Source organism: Sorex fumeus, unplaced genomic scaffold (assembly GCF_029834395.1).
Source record: "Sorex fumeus unplaced genomic scaffold, SorFum_2.1 ptg000226l, whole genome shotgun sequence".
In the NCBI taxonomy this organism is placed as follows: domain Eukaryota; kingdom Metazoa; phylum Chordata; class Mammalia; order Eulipotyphla; family Soricidae; genus Sorex; species Sorex fumeus.
In genome coordinates this window covers 1,028,964-1,040,250 of record NW_026606283.1, presented here as the reverse complement: position 1 = coordinate 1,040,250, position 11,287 = coordinate 1,028,964, and the positions used below count along the sequence as shown (strand labels likewise).

The window sequence follows — 11,287 nt, the reverse complement described above, 5'->3', positions numbered from 1 at the left end:
CTTTTTGGGTCACACCCGGCGATGCACGGGGGTTTCTCCTGGCTCATGCACTCAGGAATTATTCCTGGTGGTGCTTAGGGGACCCTATGGGGTGCTGGGAATCGAACCCTGGTTGGCCGAGTGCAAGGCAAACACCCTCCCCGCTATGCTATCGCTCCAGCCCCAATCCTCTTTATTTCTGACAGCCCCCTGGGGCCAGGCGCTTATAAGATCCAGATTTTCAGAGGCTTCTGTCCCTTTGCCCGGGATCGCCTGATGCCTTTTTGTTTACTTATTTTGCAGATGGCAAAGAGCTTAGGAAAGAAACAGGAGGAAACCCAAAACGCCTCGTTCCTTCCCAGAAACCAGCTATCTCTGCATCTGGAGGAACCCCCAGGAGGCGGTGTGCTCAAGGGTTGAAGTTCGAGGACTTTAAGTCGCTTTCAATCTCAAGGCCGCTGTCTGCTGATTGGGTAAACAGAAGAGACTTGCTATCTAGGACAAATTCCGGCCCTGGACAGTGGATAAACAAACCCCGGCCCAGCAGGTTGTTCAGCCCCGAAGGAACCCGCCCCCTCAAATTCCTGCCTCCGATTGGCCCTTCTCGGAGAGTGGGCGGATTCCCAGCGGCTCCACCAATCCTAGCTCACTCCCGAAAAGGGCGGGGCCTTCGCAGGTAGGCGGACCCCCCGAGCATATTTGACCAATCATGGGCAGAGATCGCTTGAGGTGGGCGGGGCAGGAGCGCGCGGAACCAATCAAGACTCTCAGCGGGAGGCGGAACCACGCGATGGGCGTGGCCCGAGGGAGCCGGGTGTCCCCGCGGGGTGGCCGGGCGCGGACACGGTCCCCGGGCTCCACCATGGCCAGGTCGCCCCTCGCGCGTGTCCTGCTGGCGTGGGCGCTTGTGGCGCTGCTGGGGACGCCGGCGCGGGCCCGCGGTGGCCGCGGCCACGGGGACTGGGGCCCCGAGGCCCGGCTGCCGCCGCTGCCGCCCCGCGAGGACGCGGCGCGCGTGGCCCGCTTCGTGACGCACGTCTGCGACTGGGGCGCGCTGGCCACCACGTCCACGGAGCCGGCGGTGCGCGGCCTGCCCTTCGCCGACGTGCTGTCGCTGAGCGACGGGCCCCCGGGCGCGGGCCGCGGGGTACCCTACTTCTACTTGAGCCCCATGCAGCAGCTTGTGGGCAACCTGCAGGTGAGCACTGCGCGGGGATTCCATGGGGAACCGCACCGCGGGCCCCCCTGCCGAGGAGGCGCCAGTCCTCAGCGGACCCACCCCGGAGGTTGCCAGTCAGGCCCATCTGGGGAAGGGGACACACCCCCCTGGGCCCTCCAAGTAGTGGGAAGGGGCAGCGGTTCGAGCACCCGGCGATGCACAGGGCTTCCTCCTGGCTCTGCACTCAGGAGTTACTCCTGGCGGTGCTCAGGGGACCATATGGGGTGCTGGCAGTCGAACCCGGGTTCGCCGTGTGCAAGGCAAACGCCCTACCCGCTGTGCTATCTCTCCAGCCCCTGATTTTTTTGGCTTATTTTTTGGGTTGTGTTTTTTTTTACTTTTCTTTTCTTTTCCATTTTTTTTTTTTTGCTTTTGGGGCCACACCCAGCGATGCTCAGGGCTGACTCCTGGCTCTGCACTCAGGATTCACTCCTGGTGGTGTTGGGGGGACCATATGGGATGCCGGGGTCGAACCCAAGTCGGCCGAGTGCAAGGCAAACGCCCTCCCCGCCGTGCTATCGCTCAGGCCCTCAAGGAGAGTCTTATTCAGGAACCTGGGTCCGTTGTGGCCGCCCCTCCTAAGGTCCCAGTTTCCAAGGCCTGGTCCGGACATCAGTAGAACTGTTCATTTATTTTTAAATATATTTGTTTATTTATTGCTTTTTGGGTCACACTCGGCGATGCACAGGGCTTCCTCCTGGCTCTGCACTCAGGAGTTACTCCTGGTGGTGCTCAGGGGACCATATGGGATGCTGGGAATCGAACCCTGGTCGGTCGCGTGCAAGGCAAACGCCCTCCCCGCCGTGCTATCGCTCTGGCCCTCAAGGAGAGTCTTATTCAGGAACCTGGGTCCGTTGTGGCCGCCCCTCCTAAGGTCCCAGTTTCCAAGGCCTGGTCCGGACATCAGTAGAACTGTTCATTTATTTTTAAATATATTTGTTTATTTATTGCTTTTTGGGTCACACTCGGCGATGCACAGGGCTTCCTCCTGGCTCTGCACTCAGGAGTTACTCCTGGTGGTGCTCAGGGGACCATATGGGATGCTGGGAATCGAACCCTGGTCGGTCGCGTGCAAGGCAAATGCCCTCCCCGCCGTGCTATCGCTCCAGCCCCTCAGTAGAACTGTTTAAACTGAGCCCGCGGCTGGTCCTGGGGTCTGGGATTCATGGACTGGATTCGCTGGTTGCTCTGAACCCCGTGTTCTTGTTTGGTGTTATTTGGGGGTCTCCTCTCGATGTGATTGACATGTCCCCTACATAGATGTGCCCCCCCATGTGCCCTAAACCTCTGCCCTTCTTAACACCCCCACCCCACCCCCATCTGCATCTTCTCCCCCTCGATTTCTTTTCTTTTCTTTTCTTTTCTTTTTTTTTTGCCTTTTGGGTCACGGGCTGGAGCGATAGCCCAGTGGGTAGGGCGTTTGCCTTGCACGCAGCTGACCCAGCTGACTTGAGTTCTATTCCTCTGCTCCTCTTGGAGAGCCCGGCAAACTACCGAGAGTATCTCACCCACACGGCAAAGCCTGGCGAGCTCCCCGTGGCGCATTCGATATGCCAAACACAGTAACAAGTCTCACAATGTTACTGGGCCCGCTCAAGCAAATCGGCGAACAATGGGAGGATAGTGATAGTGATGGTGATAGGGTCACACCCGGCGATGCACAGGAATTTCTAGCGGTGCTCAGAGGACCACATGGAATGCTGGGAATCGAACCCTCCCCCTCGATTTCTCTCCTTCCCTGTTCATGTGACTTTGGTTTGTTTGTGGCCACACCTGGTGATGCTCAGGGGTTCCTCCCACCTCTGCACTCAGGAATCACTCTGGGTGGTGCTCGGGGGACCCGATGGGGTGCTAGGGATTGAACCCGGGTCGGGCTGAGAGCAAAGTAAACGCCCTCCCCACTGTGCTATCAGTCAGGTCCTCTGTTAGGAGACTTAAGATGCACCCTAAACTGGGTCTGGAGCGATAGCACAGTGGGGAGGGCGTTTGCCTTGCACAGGGCCGACCCGGGTTCGATTCCCAACATCCCATATGGTCCCCCGAGCACTGTCAGGAGTGATTCCTGAGTGCAGAGCCAGGATTAACCCCTGTGCATTGCTGGGTATGACCAAAAAAAAAAAAAACCAGATGTACCCTAAACTCAGAAGGGACAGACAGACCCTACTCGAACCCACCCCCACCTTTTTTTGCTGGGAGCTCAAGTCGCATTGACAGACACAAATGGGGACCCGCGTGATTTCAAGGCTGTTCTGCTGACTCAGAGAACCGCTTCCCCACTGAGTCATGAGAGAATCAAAAGTGCTGAGTCATGGGGCTGGAGCAATAGTACAGAGGGGAGGGCATTTGCCTTGCACGCAGCTGACCCGGGTTCGATTCTCAGCATCCCATAGGGTCCCCCGAGCACCGCCAGGAGTAATTCCTGAGTGCATGAGCCAGGAGTGACCCCTGTGCATTGCTGGGTGTGACCCCCCCAAAAAATGCTGAGTCAGAAAAGCCAAGGGGAGGCAGAGGTTGGAGTTGGGTGCCGGAAATTGGTTTGAAAATTGGACTGAGGGAGCCCTTTTGCAAGTTTGGCTTTGTCACGCCCTGAGTCCTTCCCTGGGTCACCCTCGGGACAGAGTCCGGTTCTGCAATTCTTTACTTCTCTAGTGTCCGGGTCACATGGGCTCTCTGTCACCCGGAGATAACCTGGCAGCGTGATTCAGCGGTTTCTTGCCTAAACTGCCTAGCTGGCTTGTGGAACAATCCTGATACATTTTGTTTGTTTTGGAGGGGGCCATCCCCAGCAGTGCTCGGGGATCACTCCTGGTGGGGCTTGAGGGGGCTATAAAGGATACTGGTGGTGCTCGGGGAACCCTATGGGATGCTGGGGATTGAACCCAGGTTGGCCGCGTGCAAGGCAAACGCCCTACCCGCTGTACTATTACTCCAGCCCATGGTTCATTTTGAATTTCAACCCCTTCCCCAGCCCTGTCTTTTGGGAAAGGACCCCAGACCCTTCCGTTCTCGAAACGCCCGTAGATCTGGTGGCAGGAACGATCGAGCTCCAGGACCTGTGTGTGTGGCCGAGGACCGTATTCCCTGTCCACAGACAGATTTCCCAGGACGTGTCTGTTTGCTCTCCACAGGCAGACTCCAACGCGACGCTCACCCTGTCTCTGGCCCAGACTAACTTCTGCAGGAAGAACGGGTTTGACGCCCAGAGCCCACTGTGTGCGCACACGATCCTCTCAGGCACCGTGACCAAGGTAAGGTGAGGCGTGTCCAGGAAGTGAGAAGGATGCCCCACGTGGGGGGAAGGCCCTGACTGGGCCTTTTTCTTTTTCCTTTTTGGGTGACACCCGGTGGTGCTCAGGGGTTCCTCCTGACTCACTCCTGGCAGTGCTCAGGGGACCCTGTGGGATGCCGGGATTGAATCCAGCTTGGCCATTGGCAAGGCAGATGCCCGAGTGCTGGGCTATTGCCCCAGGCGCTAGCTCTGCGTGGCCAAGGTCACAGAGGCTCAATGCCTGATGTCACAGAGGGTCTCCCCGATCCCTCCAGGAGTAGCACCCTGAGCCCCAGGGAATCCCCAGTCTGGCCATCCCCCTAATCCATGGTTAATTCAATTAGCATCCGTCACACTGATTTTTTAAGCTACTCTCACTGTCACTGTCCTCCCGTTGTTCATCGATTTGCTCGAGCAGGCCCAGTAACGTCTCCATTGTGAGACTTGTTGTTACTGTGTTTTGGCATATTGAATATGTCACGGGTACTTGCCAGGCTTTGCCATGCGGGCGAGATACTCTCGGTTGCTTGCCGGGCTCTCCAAGAGGGACGGAGGAATCGAACCCAGCTCAGCCGGGCAGGCTGCGTGCAAGGCAAACGCCCTACCACTGTGCTATCGCTCCAGCCCTTTTAAGCCACATCCCTAAAAAAGGGAAAATGAGAGGGAATTTCTGTGTGGCTGTGAGGCAGTGAAGGTGACCCGGTCTTACTGCGTGAGGTCTACCAGGAAAGATTCTGACGTCCAGCTCTGATGCTCTGGGAAGGACCATCCACTCCGTAAGCATCAGGATTTGTATTTTAAAAGCTCTCATCCCAAAGACAAAGAGGAAGGGGGAAAATTGAAAAAGGAAGAGGTGGGGAAAAATCAGTGTGATGGATATTAATTAAATTGACCATGGCTTTGTTTTGTTTTTGTGAGGTACAGATTGATTGAATCTGGTCTTGGACACCTAACGTAGACAAGCGGCTCTGTGTGTGCTGTATCTCAGTCGTGGCAGTAACAATAATAGTAATAGTAACAGTAACAACAGCAGTAGCAACGGTAGTAGAAACAGCAGTAATTGTAGTAACTATAGTAACTGTGGTAGGCAGAGCCTGGCAAGCTCCCTGTGGCATATTCGAGATGCCAAAAACAGTAACAACAAGTCTCACTTTGACGTTACTGCTGCCTGCTCGGAGCACTGCCCACAGGGCAGCTAGGGGTCCTGGGAAACGCTATAGCACTGCACTGTCCTCCATTAACTAGGGTGATAGTAGCAACAATAGCAGCAGTAGTAGCAACAGTAGCAGTAATAGTAGCAACAGTAGTGATAGTAACAATAGCCATAGTAGTAGTAACAGTAGCAACAAAAGTAGCAACAGTAGCAGTAATAGTAGCAAGAGTAGTGATAGTAACAATAGCCATGATAGCAGCAACAGTAGCAACAAAAGTAGCAACAGTAGCAGTAATAGTAGCAAGAGTAGTGATAGTAACAATAGCCATGATAGCAGCAACAGTAGCAACAAAAGTAGCAACAGTAGCAGTAATAGTAGCAAGAGTAGTGATAGTAACAATAGCCATGATAGCAGCAACAGTAGCAACAAAAGTAGCAACAGTAGCAGTAATAGTAGCAAGAGTAGTGATAGTAACAATAGCCATGATAGCAGCAACAGTAGCAACAAAAGTAGCAACAGTAGTTGCTACCATTAGTAATAGCAGTAACAGTAGCAACAAGTAGGACCAGCAACAATAAGAGTAGTAACAGTAGCAGCAATAGTAGCAACAGTAGTGGTAATATTAATAATAGTAGCAATAGTAGTATCGGTAGTAGTGATAGCAAAAACAGTAGTAATAATTGTAGTAGAAATAGTAATAGTTGCTTTTTTGGCGCTCATGGGGCCATCGTGCATCTCACTTAAAGAGAGAAGGCAAGAGAGGGAGAATTTATTTATTTTTTGGCACCTGGTGATGCTCAGGGGTTTCTTCTGGCTTTGCACTCAGGGATCACTCTTGGGGACCCTATGGGATGCCAGGGATCAAACCGGGGTCAGCCACTTGCAAGGCAAGCACTCTCCCCATTGCTCTGGTCCCAAGAGAGAATTTTAAGTTCCTGCCGCCCGTCCTGCAGGTGAACGAGACAGAGCTGGACTTGGCGAAGCAGGCGCTGTTCATCCGGCACCCCGAGATGAAGACCTGGCCGGCCAGCCACAACTGGTTCTTCGCCAAGCTGGACATCACCAACATCTGGGTGGTGGACTACTTTGGGGGCCCGAAGACAGTGACACCCGCGGAGTACTACAACGTCACCTTCCAGTGAGTGCGCGCCTTCCCCCGGGCGGGGGCCCCCGGGCCCCCCGGAGGATGTTATCTCACTTCCCAGGCAGTGGGCGTGACACCTGGGGGCCCTCCTGGGGAACTCCTGGGCCAAACAAGGCTTGTGCCCGGGATGGGGGGCTGGGGACCCCCCAACAGTTCCGGGATCCACCTGGACCACCTCTAGAGGTGCTGGAGGCCTCCAGGATTGCACCTGCGGGTGCTCGGAGCTGGAGCCCTGCTGGGTGCCTCCCAGGCGTGCGTCCGCCCTGGTTGTGGCTGTGATGACCCCTGCATACTTCTGAAGCTTGTGTGGTGGCCCCAGAGCATCTGTGGGGCTCTGGGCCACACCCGGCGGTGCTGTGCACTTGGGGGTCACTTCTGGTGACGCTTGGGGGCTTCCTGTGCTGGGAATGAGCCGGGTCAGCTGCCTACCTGCCCTGCTGTGCTGTGCTCCGTCTGGGGGCATCTCCCTTAGGTCACACCTGCTTCTGCGCGATGCACAAGGGGTCAGGGTAGCCCATACCGCCACCACGGTCACAGGCTGCTGACGGGGCCCTGACTTCGCCGAGGCGGGGCCGGCTCTGGGGGTTAGCGGGGGTCTGAGGGTGGCCAGCCAGACCTGGGCCTCTACATGCTGGGTGAAGGCAGCTGCCCTGACCGCAGATGGGATGGCCTGGGTGCAAGTTGCAGGCCCGGGGCAGTGGCTGGACATCGCTGCTTGCAAGGGAGGGCTTTGTGCCCATGGTGCTGGGTCAGGGCTGCCACATTCCATCTCTTGGAAGTGGGGGGGGGGGGGCGTTTCTCAGAATCCCCAGCTGCCCTTGTGAGTAGTGCCCCAGGCTTGGGCCTGTTTCGGGATCTGGGGTCGCATCAGCCAGGCTGGTGGCTATTCGAGCACTGGGGGGGTCTGTGTGTACATCCCGGGAGCCAGCCCCGCATTCTGTAGTCCCCCAAGAGGCTGATGCCCCACCACCAGGCCCTGGATAGTCTGGGGGGGGCTATCAGTCCTGGGGTCGTCAAGGCCCACCATGGTGTGTGCTCAGGGCAGGGGGGGGTGTCTTTAATTTTTTTCTTTTGCTTTCTGGGTCCCACCCGGCGATGCACAGGGGTTCCTCCTGGCTCATGCACTCAGGAATTACTCCTGGCAGTGCTCAGGGGGACCCTATGGGATGCCGGGGATCAAACCCGGGTCGGCTGCGTGCAAGGTCGGCCCTCCCCGCTGTGCTATGGCTCCAGCCCTGGAGGGGGGTGTCCTTTGGGAAAGTGTCTCTGCAGGCTGGAGGGCTGATGGGGGAGGCGTCTCTCTGAGGGGTTCCTCCTGTGTCCCCCATGTGCCAAGACCCCGAGAATGCACTGACCTTTCAAATGGGGAGTTCAAAGCAGGGACTTGAGGCGTCGTCTCTGCCCTGCTTGCTCTGAGCCCCGGCCCTGTCTCTCCCTGGGTGCCCCTGGCAAGGATGGGGTGACGAGAGGTCCCGGGGTGCCCAGCCCCCCCGCCCTTCCTCACAGGAAATTGAAGAGGTTGGGCTGCGCGTGTGGGCGTGGGTGTGGGCACGGGGGTCCCGGGCCTGCGTGAGAAATCAAGTGGCCCCTCCCGGTGCGGCTCAGCCCAGGCCGTGGTCCCGTCACTCCCGTTTGTGTCCCCGACCTCAGTCCCATGTCACAAACACTCTCGCTTCCCCACAGGTGAGCCCTAGACACCTCTGGACACCCGAGAAGCAACCCCGGACGGCGGGAGTGACCGTGGTGGTGTTTCTCTGGAAGCTTCTCGGGGCCTGGTGCCTGCTTGCTCTTGGAATTGACCCGGATCTTTCCTGTTCTGTGCCGACGGAGTTTCTAGGGTTTTCTCTTTCTTCCGACTCCCCCCCACCCCAGTCTGAAGAAGCCATTTCCTTGCATTGCGATCGAAGGTCCCGCGTGCCCTGGGTTCCCACCTCAATCTGGCACTCCGCCTTCTTTCTTTCTGGAAGCTTCCGGACAGGAGAAGGTTCCATTCCCCCAACACCCTCCACTGCTGCCGGTGCAGGCAGAGGGGCTCCCTGGCACCAGAAACCCTGGGAAATCCCACCAAGACAGCGGTGACGCATCCCCAGGGGACCCTGCTGGATAGTCACCATGACCGCCCCCTGGACATCAGCTGGTCTCACTGGCCTGCAGAGATTCATCTCTCCACCAGGGGGCACCACTGTGCCTTCAGAACAAAAGTTTTTTAACGGTGCAAATCTAAAGTGATCATGACCCCGAACAGTGCAGATTCACAAAACTTCTCCTGCGTCTGGTTTCCCCGCCCAAGTGGATGCAGACTTTCTCAGCGCCCTTGGCCCTTTGTCGTGGCCCCTGGCGGGGTGGAGGAAGACGGAGGGTCTCAGGTGGGGGCTCCGTTTCCGGGGGTCTTTCATGAGGCTTGAATCTGGATGTGGACCCGCAGGGCAGCAGGAAACCCCAAGACCCTCCTTTACTTTGCATAAAGCCACGGCTCTCGTCCCTCCTGGGCCCCGAGAGAGATTTGCTCTTTGGATATTAAAGTCATCTTCTCACACCTGTGGTGGGTTCATCTTAAAATTTCTATTTATTTGATTTCTTAAATTTTTTTTTTCTTTTTGGGTCACATCCGGCGATGCACAGGGCTGACTCCTGGCTCTGCACTCAGGAATCACTCCTGGCGGTGCTCAGGGGGACCCTATGGGATGCTGGGAATCGAACCCACGTCGGCCGCATGCAAGGCAAACACCCTCCCTGCTGGAACATCGCTCCAGCCCCTCGAGTAACAGTTTTGTCAAATGTCACGATAATGTTGACAGGGTAAAAGAAATCCCAGTGAAAGTGGATCGAGATGAGCTCAGTGGGGGGACCCGCGTCCCCTCCCCAACCCTCTATTCCCCCCCAGAACACTTTCTATTTGCAAACCTGAGTCCCGGGTATTTGCGAGGTGGCCAGCAGAGGGCGCTCGACACTGCCTTTTGCCTGGTACCCGGGAGCTGACTCACCATGAGTGGCCCCTTACGGGCCTGTCTCTGGGACCAGGGGCCCTGGGCTGTCGAGATCTGGGTGGTCCTGCCAGTCACCCCTCGCCTGCCCCGTCTGGCCCCTTGGCAAAAGATGCTAGTGACACCCACATGCGGCAGCTGGGGTCTCCCTGGAAGATGGGACTTGGGGTCTGCAGGAGGGGACTTGGTCTAGGTTCGGCTGGGAGGTGGCATTTTCCCAAGGAGACACCGGGTCAGTCGGGAGTAGCCCTGGGGGGGGAACTCGAGGGGAGGAAGTTTTCCCGGACAGTGTCCCCAGGAGCCCCGAGGCTGGGAGAGGTGGCCGAAGCGTTGGTGGATGCCTGTGTATGCTTCTCCATCCCCATCACCCCAAATGTTTGTGTTTGCTTGCTTGCTTTTTAAATTGGTGGGCCACACCCAGCGATGCTCAGGGCTGACTCCTGGCTCTGCAGTCAGGGATCACTCCTGGCGGGGCTCGGGGACCCTATGGGATGCCGGGGATCAAACCCGAGTGAGCCGTGTGCAGGGTAAATAGTACCCCCCACCCCCACTGTGTTGTGCTCCAGTTCTCCTGATCATTGTTTTTGTTTTGTTTTGTTTTGTTTTGCTCTTTGGGTCACACCGGGCGATGCACAGGGGTTCCTCCTGGCTCTGCACTCAGGAATCACTCCTGGTGGTGCTCGGGGGACCCTAGGGGATGCTGGGAATCAAACCCGGGTTAGCCGTGTGCCAGGGAAACGCCCTCCCCACTGTGCTATCGCTCCAGCCCCCTGACCTTTGTTTTTCAATCAAGTTTTAGTTTGTTTCATAGAAGCCTTACTACTCCTTGGATAATTTTCTTTTTGGGGGAGGGGTACAAATGGAGGCGCTCTGGACCTTAGGGGGAGCTGGGGATCAAACTAGGGTCAGCCGGGGTCAAGAGCCTAAACCTTTGTGCCAGCTCTTGGCTGCATCTTTGTTTCAGCCCTCTGCCCCCCTCCCCCCCTTCTCTCTCCTTTCCCTCCTCTCCATGTCTCCCTCTTTCTCCTCTTCCTCTTTCCCTCTCTCCCTCTCCCTTTCTCCTTCTCTCTCCCTCTCTCTTCCTCTCTCTCTTTCCCTCTCCCTCTCTCTCTCCCTCTCCCCCTACTGTCTCTCTGTTGCTCTCTCTATCTCTCCTGTCTGTCTGTCTGTCTCCCTCTCTCTCTCTCTCTCTCTCTCTCTCTCGTATTCTGGCCACACCCGGTGATGCTCAGGGCTTGCTCCTGCCTCTGAGCTTAGGGGTCACTCCTGGTGGGATCCCATGGGGGTGCCGGGGATCGAACCCAGGTCAGCCTCCTGCAAGGTGCGCCCTCCCCACTGTACTATCCTTCCACCCCTCAAGTATTTATTCTTTTTTTTTTTTAATTTTTTTCCTGAGCGATCACACATTTCTCCCGTGCTTGAGCGGCAACAGCTGGCGAAGTCCAAGTTGAGTTCCATCCAAATGTGCGGGCCCAGCCTTTCCCCGGCGGGGCAGGGGACGCGGCCGCCTGTCCAGGGCCCGTCCAGGGCCCAGCGCGG

General features: G+C 56.9%; 1 protein-coding gene across 1 annotated transcript; it reads left to right on the top strand.

Annotated features, from left to right (window-relative positions):
• Positions 1-790: 790 nt before the first annotated feature.
• CREG1 (cellular repressor of E1A stimulated genes 1) lies at positions 791-6,762 on the top strand. The gene is made up of 3 exons (XM_056108560.1): positions 791-1,177; positions 4,327-4,446; positions 6,574-6,762. Exons 1-3 carry the CDS (start codon positions 842-844, stop codon positions 6,760-6,762), a joined length of 645 nt encoding a protein of 214 aa, XP_055964535.1. The 5' UTR covers positions 791-841.
• Positions 6,763-11,287: the final 4,525 nt, after the last annotated feature.